The sequence below is a fragment of the Peromyscus eremicus genome, chromosome 3 (genome assembly GCF_949786415.1).
Source record: "Peromyscus eremicus chromosome 3, PerEre_H2_v1, whole genome shotgun sequence".
Taxonomy (NCBI): Eukaryota; Metazoa; Chordata; class Mammalia; order Rodentia; family Cricetidae; genus Peromyscus; species Peromyscus eremicus.
In genome coordinates, this window is record NC_081418.1 from 21,820,414 (window position 1) to 21,846,899 (window position 26,486).

General features: G+C 39.7%; 1 protein-coding gene across 1 annotated transcript in view; it reads right to left on the reverse strand.

Moving 5' to 3' along the window:
• The window catches only part of Col28a1 (collagen type XXVIII alpha 1 chain), a 160,228-nt gene that overhangs the window by 78,531 nt on the left and 55,211 nt on the right, over positions 1 to 26,486 (reverse strand). The window contains exons 16-23 of the mRNA XM_059256514.1: positions 22,018 to 22,086; positions 17,689 to 17,757; positions 16,569 to 16,637; positions 11,168 to 11,239; positions 10,391 to 10,459; positions 7,141 to 7,212; positions 2,755 to 2,823; positions 1,644 to 1,712 (exon numbers count right to left, since the gene is read on the reverse strand). Of these exons, the coding sequence (XP_059112497.1) occupies positions 1,644 to 1,712; positions 2,755 to 2,823; positions 7,141 to 7,212; positions 10,391 to 10,459; positions 11,168 to 11,239; positions 16,569 to 16,637; positions 17,689 to 17,757; positions 22,018 to 22,086 (558 nt within the window). The remainder of the gene's footprint in view (positions 1 to 1,643; positions 1,713 to 2,754; positions 2,824 to 7,140; positions 7,213 to 10,390; positions 10,460 to 11,167; positions 11,240 to 16,568; positions 16,638 to 17,688; positions 17,758 to 22,017; positions 22,087 to 26,486) is intronic.

The window sequence follows — 26,486 nt, forward strand, 5'->3', positions numbered from 1 at the left end:
GGACAGATTTTTATTTAGGACATTTTACAATACTTTTATAAATAGAATTTTGCCATTTTGCTTTTCTCCATTTGATTCAAGAAAATGTTGTTCAGAGCAATTCATTTTGACCTATCTCTCATTCAAAAGAAATCAGCACAAAAATTGAAGTGTGGTATTTTGAAATGGGTGTTAGGGCAGGGCGAGAGTTCTCCTGAAGTAGCATGTAAAATTGAACTAATGTGCCAACCCTCCATCAGACATTCAAAAGAGTGTATGACCCTGAAAATGTGAAAATGACCATATTGGGAATGAATGGCATTAAGAATACCACTAGAGAACAAAAGGGGAGAAAATGGCTTAAGAGGCAAGCATCTCTAAGTACCATCATCTGTGATGCCCAATAATCTTCAGCAGATAGCAAGCGAGGCTTATTATAGCAGCACATGGTCATGCAAAGGCAAGAGTGAGGACAGATAAACAGCATAAAGCATGAAGCACGAAAAACCAGTTATCAAAACAACATGAAAACTTTTCCACACACATAACTAAACAAGATAACTTCTATAGTTTCTCTCTCTCTTCTTTTTTTTTTTTTTTTCAGAGCTGAGGACAGAACCCAGAGCCTTGCGCTTGTTAGGCAAGCGTTCTACCACTGAGCTAAATCCCCAACCCCCATCTGTAGTTTCACATGGGAAATTTGACATTTTTCCTTGAGTCAGCTACATAGCCAGGGTCCCAGGAGCAGGATGAACAACCTGGCTGAGGTTGTCTGGAATTTTTTTAAAAAACTTATTTCTGAAAGCTTTATATGACAGAAACCCCCAGTCTTGGGCAAACCAGAGCAGCTGTGACTCTGGTGACATGAAAAGAGCATTTTCTGACAACGACTAAGTCAACTAACACTCAACCATGAGCACTAGTGTTCCCTAAATATGTGAAAAGTAAAACTGTTGCTTATTCCTTTTCTTTTCCCCCAAAGGACATGGCCTCTTTACATTTATTTCATCAATAGACTTTACAAGTAAATGATCAGCTTGTTAAATGTGATAGTTTGGATCTTGAACATCCCCCAAAGGTCTATGTGTTCAAAGGTTGGTCCCCAGCCTGTGGCCCTACTAGAAAATGGTAGAGCCCTTAGGGGTTCAGGTCTAGTTGGAGGAAATTAGGTCATGGGGAGCATTTCCTTGAAGAGGATATTGGGACCACAGTCCTTTCCTATTTCTTTTAGCTCACTGACTGCCATGAGCTGAGCAGGAATCTTCTATCACAGATTCCCACCTTGATGTACTGAGATGCTACAGACCTCAAACAAAATGAACAGATGTCTACGAACTGAAAACCATGGGCCAAAATAAACTTACAAATTGATGATACATATATTTCATCATGGTGGCAGAAAGCTAGCTAGCATATTAGTGATAAGTCCTCTTCTTGCTGCTCCTGCTCCCCTTTCTTCAATTCTTCCTCCTCCTCTTTTTCCTCATACCTCCTTGCTAATCTGCTTCTTTTCTTTTGCAGTGCAGGGATCAAACAAAGGGCCTTATGCATGCTAAGCAAGTACTCAGCCACCTAGTTATATACCCTCCATAAGTCTACCTTCTCACACAGAGAAAGGAAACGTAAAAAACCAACCAACCAACAAACAAACAAAAAACGCATACCTTTGGTCCTCGAACAGAAAGTCCAGGTTCTCCTTTCAGACCAGGCATCCCAGGTCCTCCTCGATCTCCCTATCCATTTCAAATAACATTGGCAAGGCTCTAGGTTATATGAGGAACTACAGACGTGCATGGTGAAAATAGATTGCATGGTGTAAAAAGCTTAATCTATCCATCTTATCCTTTGGAAAAATTTGAAAAACTCAAATGAAGAGTTAATAAACTGGTCAGGAAAGATTTCTATAGGTGTCTGGGACAATTCACTAAAATAATATGTGATAATTAGACTCAAATATTTAGATGTAAGAATGCCTAGGAATTCTTTTAAAACTGAGTGCATCTTTTCTTCCAGACTTTTCAATTGTAGATTTTAGTAAATCTGTTGTTGTAAATGCAACAACATTCTTATTTGTCTTGAGGCTTGGTGTAGATGAATTTCTAAGTGGTCTTATTAAATAAAAAACACAGAGCCAAATACAGGTGTGAATGCCTTAGAGCTCAGGGAAATAGGAATAGCCACCAGCTAACCTTATCTCACCACACCACAGCTTCCAAAGTGAGCTACTTCCTGTCTACCCATGCCTTTATTGCCTTGCTGTTCTGCCCTCTCATTGGCTCTTAGCCCAGCTACATCACTTCCTTGTCACTGCCTGTCTGTACAGACCTCCAGGTCTCTATGGTTGGTACTGGGATTAAAGGCATGTGTCACCACCCTTGGCTCTGTTCCCTAGTATGGCCTTGAAGACTCAGAGACCCTGCCTGCCAAGTGACTGGATTAAGGGTGTGTGCTACCACTGCCTGACTTTTGTGTTTACTTAAAATGGCTTGCTATTTTCTCTGATCTCCAGGCAAACTTTATTTATTAACATACAAATAAAATATCACCACATTTCAGCACAAATAAAATATCACCACAGCTTAGGGGTTGAGAGAGGGAGCACAGAAAAACATGGCAAGCTTAGCATCAGGGTGAGAAGTCTGGTTTTTAGTCTGTTTATCGGTGAGTGTTACTTGGGGGCCAAACTAAACTTCTAGTTCACTAGAACCATCGTCATTGACGTAAAAACATGTATGTATTTTCCCTCCAACTTTAAAGAGTCACAAGAATGCATACCTTTGGTCCAGCTGGTCCAGGAATTGATGCTCCAGGCATTCCAAAGGGGCCCATAATGCCTGGCTCTCCCTGAGAAAACAAGAATAGCTGTTATATTTCAAGCAGAGAATTATAGTAAGTAATTATAGTAAGAAAAGAAAACAAATGTCTGTATATTTCAGAATATTCAAACCGCTGTCTCTATACGTGTGAATATGAAAATGATTGGAACATCCTTTGCAAACCACTGTTGAAGTTATTACCCTGTAAGTTCTCAGTGCCTTTAAATAAATGTGTTCAATTAAGTCCTGAATAGTAGGAATTTTTTATCTCTTGTGTAGCTTTTTACTGGCCAATAAAGATGAAGCAATCCGTGGTGCCTGTGTTTTATATTGTATGCCAAGAAGCTCAGAGCAAAATCTTGTATTCAATTATAGAAATAGTCTTCAACATAAGTTCTACAGTACTCAGCTAATTTATAATCCTTTTTCCTTTGTTGCTTTTATTGTCATGGTCCATGTTGTATTAGTATTCCATTATACAAACCCTTTTTCTGAAACAGATTTTATATATTTTATTTCAAAATTGAAAAGGAAAATTAAAACATATTTCTCTCTCTTGCTCTTTTCTGACTTCCTGCCTCTGCTCTATCTCTTCTTCTGCCTCCATTTTATCTAATATTAAGTCCCAAAGATTTGAGGAACAATAGGTAATCCCTGTGTCTCATCTGAATCTAGGCCAGTGTTTCTCAAAGGCTATTGCACAGATAGAGTTTGGCAAATATGCAGTGCTCAGTTCCAAGCCCATAAATCCAGAATCCATAGATCTGAAGGATGGGGCCCAGGAGTGTGAATTTTTATAAACAGCTCTGAGGATTCTGACACAGTGTTATTAACACGGTTTGAAAAACCCTGTTACCAAATACTTGTCATTGCACATCGCAAGGTTCAAAATGATTGATTCCCTGGGACAGAAAAAAAATCATAACTTTATATATTGTGGTGGTTTGAAAGAAAATGGACCCAAAGGAAGTGACACTATTAGGAGGTGTGGCTTTGTTGAAGTAGGTGTGGCTCTGTTGGAGGAAGTGTGTCACTGTGGAGATGAACTTTGAGGTCTCTTTTGCTCAAGCTTTGCTCAGTGTGACACTCAGTCCACTTACTGTTGCCTTCTGATCAAAATGTAGCCAGCACTATGTCTGCCTGCACGCCGCCATGCTTCCCACCATGATGATAATGGACTGAACCTCTGAACTATAAGATGCTACCTCAATTTAATATTTTCCTTTATAAGAGTTGCCATGGTCCAGTATGTTAAAAAAAAAAAAAAAAACTTTAAATAAACAAGTAAACCTTAAAAAAAAAAAGTTGCCGTGGGCATGGTGTTACTTCATAGGAATAGAAACCCCAACTAAGACATATATTTTCATACATAAATTTATAATATTTTTACATCTTTATATAATGTTCCAAACATATATTGCAAAATAGTTTATACGTTAAAAATTGTAACAAAAAAAATGAACAAATTTATTTGGAATGTGATCAAAATTTTCCTGGCAGGTGTTTGTAATCAGAGACATTTGGAAACTACGGTTCTAGATAGAGGAGAGGGAAATGGCCACCTGTGGATCAAAGCCAGCTGGCCCCAGGTTTTGAACAGCCTTGGGCTAAGACTAGTTTTTATATTTTCAAGTAGTTGTAATATAAGTGCCTACACAACAGTCTCAATTTTGCTTCTTGGCAGACAAAGCTGAACTATGTTTTACCTGGCCCTTTAAAAGAAAAAAGAAAAAAAAAAAAAAAGAGGGAGGCCTGACTCAGAGATTGAACAATTTCTATGTTAAGCCTCAATTGGCTTCTAGGATCTTAGTTCAATGACTAATTCCTCCTTTGCCCAAAGTAGGTGTTCTTAAAACTCAAGAGCATGAACTGTGCACTGGACTATCCCAATTCTTCTAGGAGGAACACTATTAAAGCATTCACTGATGAGGGGCCGTGTTCATCTTCCCAGCTGAGGCCTCTGCTATGGGGATTCTCCACAGTATAGCCTACTAACTGAGCACACAGCCTGCTGGGACCTGCTTATGCCACAGCATGTGTGTGCTCATCCTTAAATCCAAACCTGTGGGTGATGGCATGTGACACATGAGTCATGATCTGGCAACAGATAAACCCACATCCAATCCTCTGACAAAGGAACGAATTTAAAATTTAAAATTTTTCACAAAGACAAGTAACTGGCTCGGCAGGTAAAGGCATTGGCTGCCATGCTTGACAATCTGAAATCAGTCTCTGTAATCCACATGATGAAGGAGAAAACCAACTCCAACAAGTTGTCCTCTGACTTGCACACACACACACACACACCATGGCACATGCATACACACAAATACATAAATAAATAAAAATTCACTAAAACCAGAGTTAGGACAAAAATTATGTTTCTAGATTTATTACTTCTAAAATATGACAATTTTTCTTCATCTTTAAAAAGTCCTCTATTAAAACACCAGGTTTGCTTTGAATAAGATTAGCTAAAACATAAAAAGTAATGTCTTATTGTTAATACTTATAAAATACATTTCTTTCATAGTGACAACTTCTTATAATGTGTTTCCTGAACTACCTGTGGCCCTTGAAGACACATGGGTCCCTGGGTCTGTCCCCAAGAATTTACTAAATCTAGATCTCAGAGACTCTGGAGACAAGACCAAGAAACCTGGATTTCTAACAATTTCCCCCACAACACTGAGAGGCACTAATCTTCGACCCCTTTGTACAGTTTCTCATGTTGTGGTGACCCCCCAACCGTAAAATTATTTCATTGCTACTTCATAACTGTAATTTTGCTGCTGTTATGAATGATAATGTAAATATCTGAAGTGCAGGATATATGATATACAACCCCAAAGGGGTTGTGACCCACAGGTCCTAAGGACCATGACCAGTCACAGTTCTGCAGGCAATACTCTTTTGTAGTGCTCACATCTTGTCAACACCAGTTTTCAAAACTTGCTTTCTTGAGTCTAGAGAGATGGAGCTGCAGTTAAGAGCACTTGTAGCTCTTGTAGAAGGCCTGGGTTCTATTTCCAGCATTCACGTGATGGTTGACAACCATCCCTAACTCCAATTCCAAGGGATCAGGTTCACTTGTCTGACCTCCAAGGGCACCAATCATGTACATGGTACATATTCATACATGCAGGCAAAATGTAAACACCTAAAATAAAATTAATGAATCTAATTTTAAAACTTTAAAATAAACTTGCTTTCTTATCAAGGGGTCATTAAATATTCTTACCTCTTTTCTGATAGTTTGAATGTAATTGACCCCCATAAGCTCATAGGGAGTGGCACTATTAGAAATGTAACTTTGTTAAAGTAGGTATGGCCTTGTTGGAAGAAGTGTGCCATTGTTGGGGTGGGCTTTGAGGTCTCATATATGCTCAAGCTATGCCCGGTGTCTCAGACCACTTCCTGTTGCCTACAGGTAAAGATACAGGACTCTCAGCTCCTGCTCCAGCACCATGTCTGCCTGCACACCACCATGTTGCACCATGACGATAATGGTAACCTTTGGAACTATAAGCTACCCCAATTAAATATTTTTCCTTTATAAGAGTTGCTGTGGTCACGGTATCTCCTCACAGCAACAGAAACCCTAACTAAGACAACCTATGTCTCCCTGAAGACATAAACTCTCAGGATTGTTGTTGCAGTGTTCTGACATCAACTACAGCAAGCTTTCACTAAGTCAGGATACTTCTTACCTCTTGCCTCATACTCCACTTCCCCCTTAGCACCCTGCTCTGGACAATTCAGGCCACAGACTCTTATTTTCCACTTCACAGAATTGATTTTTTTTCTCTTTCTGAATAACTCCTGTGCCAAGCATTTACTAAGTGCCAAAGACTGTGCTGAGTGTCATCTCTTAAACTTTCTATTGTCATGATTGCTCTGTGAAATAGAACACATTCTCCAACTATGTGAGTGATTGGCTCAGACAGCTCAAAGCAGAGCAGGATGGGACTGGCCTTTGGAAGCCACTCTTCAGCGTCATGGAGGCTACCTGTCAATCAATGATGGACTCATTGTAGCTTAGTAAAAGAAGATGCTAGGAGCAGGATGTGCTAGGTCCCTGCCTTTATGTAATTACTAGAGATGACTGGCAGTCAGATTCTCCCCAAGCACAAATGATTATATACTTTGAGAGATCTCTTAATTCCATTCTATTATGGTCTGGAAAGAGAAAGTTTTCCAAAGACATTTTCCTTTGGGGGTTTTTGTCGTGTATTTGTTGGGAAGGAAACAAGTAATCAAATTTGAAGTGGAAATTTAATATTCTATTAAAACCAGACACAGTTGCAATCTCCTCAAAGCACATATGAGAACATAAGAAACATACCTTTGGCCCCTCGGGTCCTGGAAAGCCTCTCTGTCCTTGATTTCCTTTGCTCCCTTTCTTTCCTTCATCACCCTGACAGAATAATTGCAAAGATGTAGAGGTTGTGTTAGCACATGCTCTTACAGCCACACAGCACCCACATCAGAGCCAGGTTCTCAGCGAACACCAGCTCTCACATGATCCCACCTGAACACAACCTGACCACCCAAGGTTTGTCAAATCCTGCCCAGTCTTTGTCATTGACTCAAAATGATTTGATATTTTTAAGTTCTGAATGGCAGAAAACTTTTGTTTGAATTTACAAGTCTTCTGTACCACAAATCTGTGCACAGATGGTTCTGATACATTCAATATTTCAATGTTCATGCTATTTCAGTTTCAAAACATTAAAAGAGACATTTTTCAAATCAAGGCCCCATTTCTTCCTCAGTGGGGAGTCTAGTTCATTCTACATAAGAAGGCCAATAATTTTGTTGGTAAGAAGATACTCAAGCAGTAACCTGGAGCAGAGCCGGAAACTGCCTCCCACAGCTCCTCGGCATGGCTCTACTCAGCAGTTTCTACTACCAGAAAGAATTCTGCTACCTTCCACCAAAGCTCTCAGCATTGGAGCACTCTCTCTCAATGAGGCTCTACTGTGGGGCATTATATCCAGATGTGGGTCCACGTCAGTGAAAGACTCTCTCCTTGGGTTTGTGGCTGAGGTTACTGGCACATTGCTGGTACACTCAATGGGGCACATTGCTGGGACACCCAGTGGGGCACATTGCTGATACATCTGGTGAAGCCACAGTCTTCCAACAAGCATCATCATCATCATCACCCAGAGTGCTTGGGAGAGCACAGATTTCTAGCTCTCATGTCCAGAGAGTTTCTGATTTAGTCAGTCTCCACAAGGACCTAATAATTTCCATGTCAAATATTCCTTGGTGATGCCGACCCAGCTGATCTAGAGACTACGCCTTGAAAACCAATGAATCATGTACAAAGACATCAACAAAAGGATGCTCCACTGAAAAGACAGAGCCTCCAATTGAATCCACAACGGTGCAATTAACCCTGTAGAGTACGCAGAGATAAAGAGCAGTGACACAAGTAAAGGACACACTCAGACGGCACTTCTCCATCATGATTGGGCGGGAAGAACGGCACAGCCACAGCTACCTAATTTCTTTCGTTTACCACCATCTTCAACTTACTGACCTAATCACCTCAGAACACAACAACAGGTGCACAGCTGCCGTGGGGTGCTCTGTATGCTGTGAATATGTGTTGCTCTGACTGGCTGATAAATACAATGATGATTGGCCAGTAGCCAGGCAGGAAGTATAGGCGGGATAAGCAGACTAGGAGAATTCTGGGAAGAGGAAGACTGAGTTAGGAGATGCCAGCCTGTCACCCAGGGAGCAGCATGTAATGACACTCAGGTAAAGCACAGAACACGTGGCGACGTATAGATTAACAAAAATGGGCTGAATTTAAATGTAAGAGCTAGTCAGTGGTAGGCCTGAGCTAATGGCCAAGAAGTTTTAATTAATATAAGCTTCTGAGTGATTATTTTATAAGCAGCTGCAGGGTCCGTGGGGCTGGGCAGGACCAGAGAAAACACAGCCACATGTCATGAAGCACCAGTGCTGCCCAGGGATAGCCTGGGCTGCAGCCTATGTTCCAGCTATTATTTGTGCTGCATTCTCCTTGGTGATCAGTGCATTTTGGTTTTCCCTGCTTTGACAGCCATTCTCTTAGGTTTCCCACATTCACTATTCATGTGCTCTCGCTGTTCTGGGGACTTTCTCCATCCATCTCATAACCTAAACTTCAGATCCTTCTCAGAGACACTACCTTTCCTCATAGCCTCACCTCACCTCTGATTATTAATAGGCCAGTATTTCTAAACATGTATTTTACATGATGTTTTTAAAAATGTTCCTGTCTCTTTGTTTGAAGAAAAGGTGGATAGGTTCAAGTGATTGAAATTGTACACATATATTTAAATTTCAGTTTTTCACATTAAGACTAAGGGTTTGATTTTAGTTAATACTTTTATAGGGCTGATTAATTGGGATATCAGTATTTCAATAGAATTATAAATGGAATACTAATATGTATGCAGTGTGATTGACAACTCTGCATAAAAAGTATAGGAATTCTGGCCCCTTGGAGATGGGATGTTATTTTGCTAAAGGCCTCATCCTATGGGTGAATTTTTATCTTCTCATCTGTGGAACATTTGTTTAATGATGCAAAGACGTGCTGCATTCTTTTATGTTGCATTTGTTAACTCTGCGAAGCTGTGTTACTTTGCCTATCTAAAACAACTGATTGGTTTTAAAAAAGAGCTGAACAGCCAATAGCTGAGAAAGGGTAAGTGGGGCTGCCAGACAGAGAGAATAAATATGAGGAGAAATCTAGGAAGAGAGACTGAGGACTAAGAAAAGGAGGAGGACATCAGGGTCCAGCCACCCAGCCACCCAGCCAGACACAGAATAGGAAGGAAGGAAAAGGTAGACAGAAATAGAGAAAGGTAAAAGCCCAGAGACAAAAGGTAGATGGGGTAATTTAAGTTAAGAAAAGCTGGCTAGAAATAAGCCAAGCTAAGGCTTGGCATTTATAAGTAAGAATAAGTCTCCATGTGTATTTATTTGGGAGCTGGATGGTAGTCCCCCCCCCCAGAGGGTAAAGAGTAAAAACAACCAACTACAAAGAAACCCTGTCTCAAAAGAAAGACCCATGTTATTCAAGTGGCATTTCTAGAGGGGGCAAAGTGAAAGGGCCATTTTGTTTACTTACTAAGAGTCTAACTCACGGACTTGCATATGCTAAGCACATTCTCTTACTAAGCTACAAACCCCATCCCCTAAATTGACACTTAATGAGGTGATATGCCTTACTATTATGTGAAAGCCTATAAATTTTTGGATAAACTTTATGTACTTTCAAATTCTAACATTGTATCTTGAGAATTCTTTTCCTTCCCATGTTTTCTTTAAATATCAGTTAACCGTTTATTGAGAAAACATGTGTTGAATTCTTTTCTATGCTAGGTCTTAAGATGGATGTGGGAAAATAAAGACACATAATATACTCGTGCCTTCTTCTAAAAGCTCACAAGACAGTGTCCATAATTTTAAGCAAGATGTAAACATGTTTGACATAGCAAGAATGGAAGGCAGATGCTCCTAAATTGGTTCTGTAGACTGGGGACTGGAAAACACAGCTGCTTCCTGTGGAGGAGCTGTCCTTTGCATACCTTGGGGCCAGGCTGGCCTCTCCCAGGCATTCCTTCTGGGCCTCTTGTTCCTGGAAGCCCAGCTTCTCCCTGGAGGAAAGGACACAAATGCCTCAGCTGGTTCCTGGAGGACAGAACGCAGAACCCACCCACAAAACACACCAGACCTTCGTTATCGTCTCAAAATTAAAGTGGAAGCTTATCAATGACTAAGTTAACATTAAACTCCCCTTTCACCAGAGCAGCTGAAATACCACAAAGAGCTCTGGTCTCCCAATTTCCAAAGCCCTAAGCTCACTTTCCTAGGTTCTTCACTCACCTTGAGTAGGTTTTTGGGGGTTGTTTTTTGTTTGTTTGTTTTCAACAAGAAAGACATTCCACCTTGCCATCTGCTATTTTTCAGTAGTTTTGTTGAAAACCAGGTGCTCCAAAGGTCAACAGAAAATAGTTCAGTGCATCTTAACAACAGCCTAACTTCCTAGATGCATCTACAGACTTTTTTTTTTTTTTTTTTTTTTTTGGAGGAAGAGAGGTGTTTTTGTTTGAGATTAAATTGATGTGGTTTCTAGAACTCTTGAAGAAAGCCAAAGTGCCAAGGCCAAAATACCAGCCATGACAAAGAGTGTGTGGGGCACCACGTCAGCCATGGAACCAGGCTCTTTCTGGGGTCAATGAAAAGAACGTTTGTTCTCAGAGACGCTGTCTGCCCTGGGGAGTTTAACCCCAGATCCTGGAAGACCGAGCTGCTCCTTTGGTCCCTCTGTTTAGACACTGATACTATGAAAACAGTAAGATCACCTTCTTTCCAGAGGCTCCATCTTCCCCGGGTACTCCAGGCTGTCCTGGGAGCCCCACCGCACCTGGCTCCCCCTGGTGGATAAACAGATATTTTATTTCAGTGAAATGTCCTTACTGGGAACCTCCACTTTGTGGCATTTGAACATATCTTACAATACTGAGAAAAACCTCTGGGCAAAGAAATGTGATTAGCAACTAAACTTCACAACTTTGGGCAAGTTACCTGATCTCTCTACTTTTCATTCTTTTGCTGTGGGTTGAGTGAGCTTAGTTGGAAATAGGGCCTTTATAGAAATAACCAAGTTAAGACGAGGTTATTAAGGTGAGTCCTAATTCAGTGCGACTGGAGTCATGATAAAAAAGAGGACAAGGCGCTGTGAAAACAAGCAGAAAACCTGAGACAACAGAGGCAAACGCAGAAGAGGGGCGTGCAGCCACAGGCATGGAGTGCCCAGGATTGACGGGCATGGTGGCTGCTAGGCCAGGAAGGGTTCTCCCCTGTAGAGTTTGTTGAAAGCACGGCTGTAGATATGTTGATTTCAGACTCAGAGCCTCCAGAATTATGAGGTTTCCGGTTTTCCAGGACTCTGTGTATGGCATTGTAACACCAGCTCTATGAAACTGCTACAAAAGGGGAACTGTGAAGTGTGGTTCTGACCCCCATCCAGCTCTAATGCAGCGATTCCCTTGCTTTCCAGGTGATTCGTGATGAGCAATAACTCCTTTAAGCCATTCACTAAAGCACACACACTGCTTTCAAATGCTATGATAGTGTTCTTACCGGAAAAAAAAAAATTTTTTTTGAACTAATTCAAAGTCAGCCAACCTGCAAAGTTAGTGAGGGGAGGAAATCACAGTAAACCTAAGACTGACTAGAAGTTCATGACAAAAATGAGAAACAGAAAAACCCAAACACAAAGCAGGACCACTCATAACATTAAAAGGGATTATTTCTAAAGTTAATGATAAATGAGGAGCAGGAATGATTAGTATGTTAAAAGAAATGATGCCGTGAGTAATATTAAAAAGGGAAGTTGATATGAACTTGTACACAGTACAGAGTTTTGAAAAGCATTTAAAATTCAGTGAAAATTTCAAACAAGGACACTGCAACTCCTGTATACACAAGTTGCACATGTACACACACACACACACACATACACACACACACACACTCATACACACATAAATAAGAACCTTTTTTAGGAAAAGAAAAACATTAACAAATGCATAATTTTCAAGAACTTTATTAAAAGGTCGAGCTTTGTAAAGCAATGCTGTTAGCAAATGAATTTAAAGCCTCTAGATCAGTGGTTCTCAACTTGTGGGTTGTGACCCCACAGGAGTTGCATATCAGATAATCTGCATATTAGATATTTGCATTATGATTCATAACAGTAGCAAAATTACAGTTATGAGGTAGCAAAGAAATTTTAAGGTTGGTGTCAGCACAGCATGAGGAACTGTATTAAAGGGTCCCAGCAGGAGGAAGGCTGGGAATCACTGCTCTGGATTCTTCACTTCCTAAAACAGCGAAGCTCTGTTGACTTCCTAGCCAAGCCAACACTAAACTTTCAAATCTTTGAAGAACAGGGTCTCTATCTTACAAAAGATTTCAAAACAAAACAGAAACAGAAAGAGGCAAAAACCACCCATTTTGATTTAAATTAGCCAGTTCACTCCTAGACATTGACTCAAGAAAAGGGAAAACAGGTGTCCAAAGACACCTCAATAAATGTTTCTAATTTGTAACATCAAAAGCATGGAAACGGCCAATATCCCCACCACCAGGAAAATGGATAAGTAAATTGTGGTATCCCTGTACAAAGGGAGGCTTTTCAGCAACAGAAACCACCATTCACACACTCTGCAAAGTGCGTATCAGGATAATTCTTCTGCGTGGGCAGAAAAAAGCAATCGGTGGTGGAGCAGGTCGTTGGAAACACATCAGTATGCAGAAGTTAGGCGGACAGAAGGGCAGTTTTGCAGAGGATGCATGGTAGCCCTAATGAGCCATGGATGCCTGTATTATCTTGGTTGTGACAGGGTTTCCAGACCACTCATACACCAAAATCTATCAAAGTGTATATACTAAGCATGTTTATTTATTATATGCTAACAACACTATGAATGGTTATTTTAAAAGGCCACGATGTCCTCGGTATAAGATTAATCAATTGAAGCATCCTTAAAAAGTAAATACCATGAGAAGTTTTTACCTAAAAAAAGTAAAATACAAGAATGATTCAACATTAAAAGCCACAATGTCCTCAATAAAATATTAAGCAACTGAAGCATCCTTAAAAAGTAAATGCCATGAGAAATTGAGTTTACCTAAAAAAAAATATAAGAATGGTTCAACATTAATATCAGATAAACAGAGTAACAACTATTTCAGTAGCAATAGAACTTCGCTATAATTCATTACTTATTTATAATAAATAAGGCAAAATTGGTAAAAATTGAAATAGAAGAGAATATCATTGACCTAAGAGAGTACTTCAAAAATTTACAGCAAGCATCATATAATTTTGTTTCTTTTCAGACAGTATAATTTCACGTAAAAGAGTATGAAGCGCTTCAATGGGAAATAGTAAGTGATTTCACAGGGTGACTATGGGTAAAAGTCAGCATGCCAAAGTGAAAACAGAGCAAGTGATTCTCCAATAGGCCCACAGTAGCCAATCAGAAGTTGTTGGAAAGAGAACAATTCATACTGACAAATTTTCTTTGGGGAGCCTTAAAATGTCCTTAAGCAAAAGTATGAGATAGAAGATCTTTATAGAAAAAAAAAAAATGAAAATATTTTCCTGAAAAGTTAGAAAGCCTTACTCTGTGGTTGGAAGAACTCAATAGCTAATCTGTAGATTCAATGAGATAATTTATTAAATTTGATAATCCTAAAATGTGTTAGAATCACCAATAAGCAAGAAAGAAAATAAGAATATTTTTCTTGTCACATGATGGGATATTTTTCCCCTTTGAGGAAGGTTCTTATGTATCCCAGGTTGGCCTCTAACTTGCTGCATAGCCTCAGGGATGACCTTGAACGTCTGATTCTCTTGCCTCTACCTCTTGAGTGCTGGGATTGCAGACATGCACTACTACACAGACTTATACAGTACGGGGACTGAATCCAGAGCTTTGCACATGTGTTAAACCCACAGGGTGAGAATAAAATCACTACCGTGATTTTGAGTCAAATTTGAAGCCAGTTTTAATTAAATACTGGCCAGGATGATGAACTCTGGCCAGATCCATTTCTGGGTTCCCAGAAAATGGCAGCAAGTTACATTTTGCAGACACTTAAAAAGGCAACCCATAAGGCCACCATGCTTCCCATTAGGTCCAATCAAGGACAAGTGTATGTCCTGACATACTTCCTACCTCCTTACCTCCCACCTGTATCCATCCAATCAGGGGCAAGTATACATCCAGACATATTTCCTGCCCATCTATCTCTGCTTCCCACCTACATTTGATCATGCACATCAACTGTAATAGGGTCAAACAAATTTGTGTAAGGGAGTGAAAACATGTAACTTCTTATCTCCCATAAACAATAGCTTCCAGCATCTCAGGAAGTACCTGTCCCTGGACAAGTGGCTTGCAGGTTAGAGGCATTTTTGTCTCATGAATCTCTTAAGCACAACAATTAGAACTTAAAACATAACTTTGGTTCTCACACGTGCGAGGCAAGCACTCTACCAGCTGAGCTATATCCCCGGTGACATGATGTATTTTAGATCTGGAAGAATCAAGACGGGAGGCAATAGTGCAGAGAAATATGAACAGATGTGGGGACAGAATAGAGATCTAAGCACTGATTCCTGCGGATATATGCATGTAAACTGATACAAGGCATGGGTTGCACTGCAAACCAGTGTGGTAAAATGGTGTTCTCAGCAACTGGAACAGACACATTAGCAATATGGGAGGGGGCTAGATTCCTCATACTGGCACCCCACACAAAGCTAAAGTCCACGTGGATAAAAAGATTACTTTAAAGTAAAGCAAAGCATAAAATTTTCAGAAAGTGACATGAGAATATTTTCATGACTTTAAGATGTTTTAAAATAAGATTTTAAAAGTACCAGGCATAAAATGTGAGAAACACACCAAAATGTCAAAGGATAAATACTGCTTACAACCTAGGAGAAGATACTGGTAACCCAGCCAACAAAAGCTTAACATCCAGATGTATAAAGGACTCTAACGATAAAAACCTAACAGAAAGTACTTAGCATCCTTAGGAATCTACAAAGAGAAAAGATGAAGGCCCACTGAGCGCATGAAAATGCTGTTTTAGTTTGCAGAGAATAAGCCTATTTTTGCATATTTCCTATTTTTCCAGTTAAGACGAGGCTATAGTGTGAGCAAGAAGTGCAATAGCAGTCCCCTGTGAGACAGGGCCCCTGCAACACCCAACCAGAAGACTGTGTGCTCTGTGACCTCACACTGCCACCTCTGTTTGCTTTCTACAAGTCAGGCAAACTTGTAGTCTGGCATTTACAAAAGGAAATGTGACATGTTATGGCAGGAGCATGGGCAAAAGTCAGGCAAGAGAAGAAGCACTTTAAATACCAGAAACAAGAAAGGGAGTAAACATGGAATGAGATACTCTCATATAGTGAAGCATTTTATTTTTGCGTGAGAGAAACTTCAGATTAACTGGAAAAACTGACTATCGATTTAAACCTCGACAGTCTAACTGATGATCCTTAACATACTATGGACTGTCTTTCTAAATTGACACGTAAATTGTACTTTACATGAGTATACTTGTATACTGTATATCTATATGTGTGCATACATATATGCATCATATTTAGCACTTAGCATAGTATGTACTATATCAAAGCCATGCAAGAATGACAGTTCTGTCACTTTATTAATATACTATTATATTTTGTGGTATATGTATATTCTTGTTAAGCTTACATCTGACATATTTATTCTTCTAGTATCCAAATGTTAATAAGAACCTTGGCAGTGACAGCCAAATAATGGTGAGGTGTAAAACTCAGCATGGCTCACTAGGGCCTATATTCCTTCAGGGTGAGTAACAGAACCTGTGACAGTTAGAGCAAGTATTAACTTATCCCTTCAGCAGTATTTAAAAGCCCACCATGTTGTCAAAACTGGATCCAATAACAAATGAGGTGAACAAGGTCCCTTGCCCCCAGGGAAGTATGAGTTTTATAACAAACCTGTCTGATAGAAACAAGAAAACTAAGAAATAATAATTACACTTTTCCTCTTAGCACATTTTAAAGTTAACAGAAACAAGCTATGTATATGGCATATGCATGCTTTTACTTGCACTTGGAGGTGAAGGAAACCTTACATTGCATTATGTAAATTGCCTGGTTGCATCTTAGCAGCAGTTAACTCAACTCACCTTTGGTCCCTGTATTCCAATTCCCATTGGTCCTCTAGGGCCTGTGGGTCCCATCTGGCCTACTTCTCCCTGGGAAGGAAAGAGTGTTTGAATATTAAAGGACAATAAAAGTCATACATTCCTGTCTTTGATCTCCTCAGAGCTTTTGTATATCAACAAAGTGAGATGACTTTATGTACCTAATTCACACACACACCCACACACACACACAGAAAGAGAGTCGTAGTTACATATGAAACCCCTTCAGTTACGTGGAGTTTCATTGTAAGTTTGACTTAAACTGTAGGCCATGTTGTGTACACCTTGAAAAGATAGACAAGTTACCTTGTATAACAGTTAAACAGACACATAGAAAGCCCCACTGATCTCTGACCAAGAGCAACAACAAAACCAGAGAACAACCCAAGCTCTCAATGATGCGCCCCAAATAAAACAGGGGCCCAGAGGAGCACACACCTGTAATCTCAATACTAGTGAGACAGAGGCAGGAGGATCCTAAGTTAGAGACTTACCTGGTCTATACAGAAAGGGCTTGTCTTCCCCACACCCCAAAAGACAAAGAAATGAATAAACAAACAAGCAAACAAATAAATCAATAATCTGAAGGGTAGAAATGATGTTTTTCTTCTTGTATATGTGCTCCAAGATGAGCAAGCATTTTTGAGGAATATCTTATTTATTTTTTTACAACAATGAATAGTAATCCTTGAAGCAGTGTGGAAGGTAGCTGATTATACAATAACTGCCTCTCCTGAAGCTGTCTCCATCTTTTTAGATGCTAGAAGTTGAAGCCACTGTGGGCACGCTGATGAGACTGCAAGCTCACCAACCCAGAGAGGCTTGACTGTATTGACTCCTACTTGCACTGCTAAAATAGGGTCTCCGTAATTAAAAATAAAAACAAGATATAAAAAAAGATTATGCAAGTAAAAGCATTTTAAACCAAGAAGAATATGTATTATACCTTCTAAGTCATTAATAAAATCAGTATCATTTGGCATTAGAATGCTCTGGTTTTTATGTTAATTCCATCTCTTCTCTTGCAAAGTCATTGAATTTCAATCATAAACAACAATTACACTACAAATACATTAAACTTTTCTGTCATTCAGAAAGTTACCTTGGAACCAGGTGAGCCTTGTCCTGGGGGTCCTTGTGGACCAGGTGGACCAATTGGGCCTTGAATTCCCTTTAGAATAAAAGTTTTAAATGTTATTAGTGAAATTGAGATGTTTGGAGGACAGCCTTGTATCTTCTGAAGTGAACGTGTAGCTCCTCACTACAAATTGCTAAAACTACACCAACTATTGATGGGACCACTGGAAGCATCCACTCAAACCCCACTGTTTAAATTCCAATGCATCCACTCAAACCCCATTGTTTAAATTCCAGTGCATCCACTCAAACCCCATTGTTTAAATTCCAATGCTCATCCTTTCCTTCTATGATAGTAAGAGAAATTTCAGTTGGCCCACATAAATACCTAGAATAAATCTCATGCTTCCAGTGAACACCTTTAATCCCAGCATGTACTTGGGATGCAACAAGAAGCCAATCTCTATGAGTTTGAGGCCAGCCTGGTCTATATAGTGAGTTCCAGACCAACCAATGTTGTATAGCAAAACTCATGCTTCCTCATTCCTAGTAGAGTCAGGTGTAGGTATGTGGACTCGATTCTGACTATTAGGATGTGGATACAGTGAGGTGTGTAAGTTCTCATTCAGTCTAGAGCAGTGGTTCTCACCCTTCCTAATGCTGTGACTCTAATACAGTGACCCCCCAACCATAAAATTATTTTCATTGCTTCTTCATAACTGTAAATTTGCTGCATACATCATAATGTAATGTAATCATAATGTAAATATTTGTGTTTTCCTATGGTCTAAGGCGACCCCTGTGAAAGGGTCATTCAAAGGGGTCGCCATCCACAGGTTGAAAACCTGTTGTAAAGGAAGAACTGCTCGTGGTTCTTTTCTTCTTCCTGTGGACAAGCCATGTAGTAGTCTTATACCATATGGATGAAGAAAGCTCCCAGGGAGACAGGCTAACAAGAAAGGAGAAACCTGGCCCCTTGACGACACTGATGAACACAGCCTCTGCCCAGCTTGCAATTTTCAAGGTCAAAAGGAAAACTCCATAGTGCTAAACCAATCCACATCTCTTGTCACAGAAACGTATTTTCTAGTTGGATGCAGGGGCATGTTAAAGATGTGACCTGGAATCTAAAAGGCAAGCTGACATACATCAAAGTGAAATATGTTTAAATACATGACTCCTTGCTGCATTGTAGGTAAAATGAGGTAGAGGAGCAGAGGACTCACAAACGACTTTTCCGGAGAAAGTTATCTAGATTACAAGGAGTTTTCTTTGTAGCAAATGAGAAGTGGCTTGGTTGAGACTTTCTTTACTCTTACCTGGAAGGAGGACTTCAGTGAAGCCACTTTGATTTTGCTTTGGGGGACACAGGGCACTGTTTTCTGACTCATGCCTGAGTAATCTAAAATGGCCTGTAGTAGCCCAAAGGGGCCAGATGGGGACTATCCTGTGTACCCAGAGTTTGTCAGAGCAAAGTTGTGTGGGAGCTTCCTGTCAGTAAAATCATGCCAAGTAGGGGGCAAGGGTGGCCTGGCACTATTTTGAATCTTGCCCAAGAGACTCAGAGGGGCACTAGGGCTGCAGCAGGAAGAATGGAGTCCTGAAAGACGCAGACTGAGAGAGATGCAGCTGAGGATCCTAGAAGGATTGACCAAAGGGATTGACCAGAGGTCAGAGCACTAATCTCCCAAACCCTGCCGCCCAAAGCCATGCACCACAGAACCAACCAAGAAAGAACGTTTATGTTCTTCTGCCCAGTCTCTCTCTGCTTCAGCCCAGGAGAAAAGAGAGCCCCTCATCCCCTCCAGTGTGTCCCAGATAATGAAGATTAAGAGAAAGTTAATAGTAACCAGAGAAGTGTTTTGTCTGACACAGAAAGAAACCTGGTATTTCCAACATGCAGCAGCCCTACAACTTCAGTTGTCTAAAGGAGATCCAAGTCTGTGCTAGGCTGGAAATTTCAGTCAGTGGCAGGAAAGAGAAGATGTGGTCCCCAATGGGGGAAAAATTAAGACTAACAAGATAAAAACATTAAAATCATGCTTGTTTACATCCCATAAACTGTAACTGTAGAAATGTTTATGAGATACATTATTAATTTATGCTTATATAATGCAAAAAAGACATCTCTTTTGCTAGTTAGATAATACAGCTGCTTGTTTATTTTTTAAAATATAAATATTGTGGCTAGATAGTTAGTTCAGTGACCAAAAGCACTTGCTGCTCTTACAGAATATTGAAGTTCACAGTACCCACATGGCAGCAACAATCAACTATAACTCCAGTTCTAGGGAATCTGATGCCCTCTTCTGGCCTCCACAAGTAATAGGCATACACATAGTGCACATACATACATGCAGGCAAATGCTCATACATATAAAATAAAAATAAATACATTTTAAAATAAAATACAAATATTCCCTTTTCTCTGGTTGAAGAGACTGAGCAGTCCACACAATTTAGGGGAGCCACAATGGTTCTAAGAAGGAACTTCTCTAACTTTATAGCCATCCACAGTATCATTTAATGGACAAGGAACAAAATACCACAGTATGTACATAGTGCATGTGTGCCTACATATCCTTGTCTAGTTATTAATATTCCATTTCATTCTGTGAAACATCTGAGGTGGTCGAGTCTATAAATATTTAATTGAAATCTGCAGACCATTTGAAGGACATTGTCTACAGGTTGTTGAGGAACAGATTTTCCTCAGAAGTGTATGATTGGAGAAATACATTTCTATCAGGAATCAACACAGGAAGAAGCGATGAGCACAAGAACATGCCAGATGAACGTGAAGAACAGAACTGAATGACTGCATAAGCAAAGAGTAAGTTTAAGTAGCACTTATGCTAGTTCTCACCAAAGAATAAATGAATTCTTTGCACAGAAAATTTACAAACATTTCCACTCATTCTCCTACCCATTAAGGGTCAGCCCTGTAAAGACATTTTACCTTTAAGTTTTTTTTTTCTTTTGTAACGAAGAAAGGGCATATAAGATTGAAAGCAATTGTTTTTAAAAAATTTAACTAAAAAAATAACAATCTCCATTAAGACCCAGCATTAAAGGGAACAGGAAGCCAGGAAGTCACAAGTGGGAGGTCCAGATCCACAGACCATCTGGACAGACTGGGCTGCCTTTGAACCTCATTGTCAGTCCCAGATTAGTGTCTCAGCCCCAGTAAACCACAAAACTCAGGATGTGACAGAGCTGCCAGGGTCTTGGGACCAGAAGGCAGCCCTGCAGGGCCCAGCAGACAAACCATGGGTCCTGAGAGTCAACCTGGGATCATCAGTAGCCAGAATACCCAGCTCTGATTATTACCTCCACACCTATTTACAGATTGACCTTGATGTTTTCTGCACCTTAATCCTTCTAACATATTAGACTGGGAACTCTGCCAACGGTGAGGAAGTGGGAAAAGGAATATTAATCAACCTTACTATTGCTTGGGATAACAAATATGTACTAATAATGATTAAAGCATTCTTAGGAATGAACTCAACAGTTCAGGCCAGCAATGAAATTTGGAATTACCTCACTTTCAAACCTTTTTCTTCTGTCATCATTCTAGGTCAAGGAAGTACTATTCATTCTCCAGGCAACATAATAATTCAAACTCTAGCCATAAATTTGAATCAGCTGAGCTAGCCACTTTCTAACCAGGGCAATGAATCTGTTTGCTGGTGGCTTTGATTAAATGAGACTGTACGGCTAAAGGCAGAGAGTGAACAATAGTAGACAGTGCTGATGTTTGGGCTTCGGACCATTTGCATTGGACAATTTTCCAGCTTCCCCGAGTGTCAGAAGATTTTAAAAGCAGTTCCAGCTCTGAGGATATAGACATCCTTCCTTTCTTCTGACCACAAGAGACCCCATGTCCTTTACAAACAAATCCCATCATGTTCTGCTTCTTTTGGGGAAGGATGCCTTTAAGTTAACTAGTCAGGCCTGATTCTGGTACTTAAGTCCCAATGCTATGCTTAGGTAGGAGAATGGTAAGGGGATGTGAAACACTCCTCTGATGGTACTGGAGCTAAGAATACAGTTACTTCAAAGAGGAAAATACATACAAGCCAGCAGGTAAGAAAATACTTCTCTCCCAAGGAGGACTACACATACAAAATATTATACCAGAATACCTACCTATTAGTAATGTCTTAATATAGGAATTGAAAGTCCTAAAATTATGATCTCCTCATGATACTATTTTATCCTTTCCTACATTATTCTGAACTAACACTCCACTGGTATTCAATTGCCAAATGAGCACAGGCCTGATACTCCCTGAACACAAGGACTGGGATGAAATGTCTGTGCCAAGAAAGAGGAAGCAAGAACTACTTACCTGCTCGCCTTGACTTCCGATGCCAGGAATACCCACTGGTCCCTGGGGTCCTACAGGTCCCAAATCCCCCTGTCAAAATATGAGTAGACAAAACATCATTCACCCATGCCTTGCTAATCTGGAATTGACCTAGATTAAAATCTATCTTTATACTTTCAACACATTCAACATGAAAAATCAAATCCTGCATTTCCTTTCAATAATTTATAGTCCAATGTACCAAAATAATTAGTGGTGAATCCACTGTTTTATCTAAAGTAGTTATCTTTAATGAAATTTTTACTATTTATTTTAGTTTTTGAGATTATAACATAATTACATCATTTCCCCCTCCACTCTGCCCAGCAACCCCCCCATACACCCCTCCTTGCTCTTTTTCAAATTCATGACCTCTGTTTTTATTAATTGTTTTTATTATACACATATATGTGTATATGTAAATATTCCTAAATATATAAGAATGACCTAGAATTTGTACCAGTTTACATTTAGCAGCCACTTTTCTCACAAATCAAGCTATATAAAGTTATTATAAAAATACAAACATTTCCTTATGGAGCACAGCTAATGTTTAAAAGTATAAAATTAATAAAGTATGAGAAAAATAAATCAGAGAAAAGTATTTCTAAATTTTTCAGATAACATGTCAAAAATTAAGAAATGCAAGGAAACAAGGAAAGAACCCAAACTTCTCCAAGAAAACAAAGTAGAAATTACCAGTGAGGGCAGGTGTGGTGGTGTGCCCTCACTAGTGACTTCTACTTTAATCCTAGCACTCAGGAAGCTGAGGCAGGTGGATCTCTGTGAGTCAGATATCAGCCGAGTCTTCATAGCAAGTTCTTGGCCAGCCAGGGCTACATAGTGAGACCCTGTCTCAAAAAAAAAAAAAAAGGATGTTCATGAGAGAGCACTCAGGCCCTAGGTTGCTTATGAAGTAGAGCTAAGAGAATTTGCTGCCGACTGGGAAGCACCCAGGATTTCTCCATAGTTTTTGAAGGAAGGGAGTTACCACTTACTGAGAAAGAGAAGCCACAGAAGCAAGGCTGGAGGTGGAGGGATACCTGGAGCTGTGTAGCAGACTTGTTCAATTTGAGAAGCCTAAAACTGACATCTAAGTGAAGACACTAAGTGAGAGAGAGAGGGACTAGGGATTTCAGTTTGAGGGCCCTCAAAATAATGACAGTAGTTAATGCCATGCCTGGCTGACTTGACCAAGAAACTTGAGGTCAGAGGCAAGTCCTTCTAGAACTCCAGTCTTTAGAGGTTAGAGAAATGGAACAGCAATGTGGACTAAGAGCATCCAGAGAGGCCAAGAAAAGAGACGGCTTCAAAGGGGGGGGGGGGTGTCAGTAAATACCACAGTCAGGGCAAAGGCACCGATTGAGAAATGTGCCATTGAGCAGCATGGACAAACATGCTTTGTGTTCGTTTAAGTGGCAATTATATTTAGACTACATTGGGGAGAGCCAATATTTTCTGGCAGAGTACTTGATACTGGATTTAAGGCCTGATTCATGTGAGGCAAGCTCTCTATTATTGAGACAGACACCCAACTTTCTTTTTACCTTTTATTTTGATATAAGAGTTCTCAATGCTGTTTTGACCTTGAACTTACTCTGTGGTCCAGTCTTGAATCTGTGATGCCCCTACCTAAGCCTCCAGAGTAGCTGGAATTACAGGCCTATAGCTCTAGACCCAGTTAACATACGTTTTCTCAAAAGGTTGAATAAAGAATCTTTTTGACTTGACATCCAACATAAGGTCTGCTTTGTGACTGAAGGTTGCTGCTTTAGTTATGTATAAACAGCCATAGGGGAAAATGACCAGGTGTGCCTATGTGCCAGTGACATTTGGTTCAAAAAGATAGGCAGGCAACTTGGGTGGAATAGTTATTTATGAACAAAATCACATCATTGGATCAGATTTTATATAAATTAAATTAACTATGTTAAACTTGTGTCGAGACATGCCCTAGAATAAAAATGTGTCTAGTTTTGATCCGAGATAGACTGTCCTGACTCAGAACTTGATCCCTTAGTCCCCAGGGGCCCTGTACTCAGTGGGTGTCATGCCTTGTCTAGTTCAATCATCTTTAAAACTCCTTTCTGTGTCTCCACTTCCCAGATGACCTTCAAGAACGGCAAGATGACAGTAGTCAGTTTCAAGCCTGCTGACTCCAGAATCCAACTCAAAACCAGCAATCTGCAGTTAGTCAGTAAAGAAAGCAAAGACCCCCCCCCTTCATGCAGAGTTTACAATTAAATGTCTATGCTGTCATCAGTGTTTGATCTAGCACTATCCATAATAGCTAAGTTAGGAAACCAAGTTAGATGTTAAACAACACAGAAATGGGTAAAGAAAATGTGGTATACCTACATAATTGAACTCTTTCGGCCATAGGAATGAAGTTATATCATTTGCAAAAAAAAAAAAAAAATTTTTTTTGGTCGTGAGCCTACCATTTAACAGCTGAGTCATCTCTCCAGGCCCCAATTTTTTAAAAATGGAAGCAACTAGGCCAGCAAGATGGCCCAGTGGCTAAGGTGCTGGGCACACAAGCCTGGTGATCTGAGTTTGATTCCTGGAACCCGTGTAAAGGTGGAAGGAGAAGACCACCTCCACAAAGGTATCCTCTGACCACCACATGAAGTAACTCATAAACAAATAAATGTTTTTAAATGGATACAATGGGAGAGAATGATACAAAGAGAATTAAGATAGTCTTTGAAAGACAAACATATGTTTTCTCTTGTTCATGTTCCTAGACAATCCTGTATGCACATGTGACTTCAAAGTAGAAGCACAACTATCTGTGGGAACTCCTGGATGGAAGAGAGGAGGATTATGGGAAGGGAAATATGCCCAACATATAATATATACTTGTATGAAAATGTCTTTATATTACACAGTACCACATATACAATTAATAATTTTATTAAAGAAAATAAATCAATAAATATCTGTGTCATAAGTACTTCGTCATTTTTTAACCAATTACATATTTGTGAGTCTTAAGATAGGAATACTACATTGTCACTTGAATCACACACCAAAGTTTCTGAACTTTGTATTTTACCTAAAATAATGGGAAAAGAAAAAAAGACCAGTAAGGGAAGAGCAGACAGAGTCGGTTTTGTAAGAGAACAGCAAATAAAAGCTTTTCTACGTAACAGTGTCCAGGTATTTCAAAGTTCTCTTTGCATGAACTCCAGATGTGAGAGCACATATGCCATGTCACAGTAACACTTGGAAGGTTAATGTACTGAGGTCACAACAACCACCATGTTCTCACAACTCCAAAGGAAGAAAGAAGTATTTTACAGCTGTAGTTACACTTAGAGTTGAGCTATTTGAACCAAGAATTATATTAGATCTAAAATTTGCATGACTCACTGTTTATCATTGCTTTTGCTAATTACAGTCAGAAGAGAATATATCACTCATGATTGAAACTCAACACTTGAGATGATCTTATCAGTTGCTATTCTAATATAAATAATATAATGATATGCTTAGAGCTTGACAGATAAATAACTCATGATTGACATGAGGTCTCTAGTTTTTGCATACATCTCTTTTTACATCTATTTTATTATTCCCTGCAAGTTCATACATGAATGTTGTATTTACATCATTTCTATCCCATCTTCTCTCCCCCAATGGCTCATGTGCCCTCCATTCCTTCTAAAATTCATGACCTTTTAATTATGTATGTGTGTGTGTGTATGACAACTTTCACTCCCACTGTTCTTTAGGGTCTGATCAACTTCTAGTAGCTTCTATCGCCAACTTCAGTTCCACTCTTAATCACTGAGCCCTTTAAGGTAAACAAATTACTAGTGAGGAGTAAGGCAGCTTCTGCTAGCTAGAACCTGGCATTGAGGCTACAGGGCTGAACAGGAGTTCACAAACCACAAACACCAGACAGTGTTGTGGACCATAGGGAAGCAAGAGTACTCTGTCATCATGTCTGAACACAGGCAAACTAATAATAATAAAAAAAAAATGTTCAAATCTCAACAAATGGTTAGACATCTCATATATTGTCTAAATTTGGGTGCTTCTACTATTTATTACATTTAACCAGTCACAACTCATCCACAACTATTTTCCCACAACTTCTAGAGGAGAGTAATGAAATAATCATAAGATTCTCTCCCCTCCCTAGAGCATCCAATCCAAAGCCAGCTTGTGTTTTCGTGAATGTGCCTCAAACCACCAACACAAGCTCAAATCCTATGGAAACCTTAGCCTTGCATCCTTGTCCTGAGTTGGTACTTCCACCAGCATGGGTCTTCCTCACTGCAATGAGCCTATAACCTTTGCCTAATGTTAGGCCAACTCTGAAGGTCTCTGCTTTTATAGGAAGCAAAGCTAGTTTTCTTAAACAAGTTCCCTTACTCTAGCTTCATTTTAAGGATAATGTTTTTGAGTGAGAGCCCAAGGATATAGGATAGATTCATAGGTGC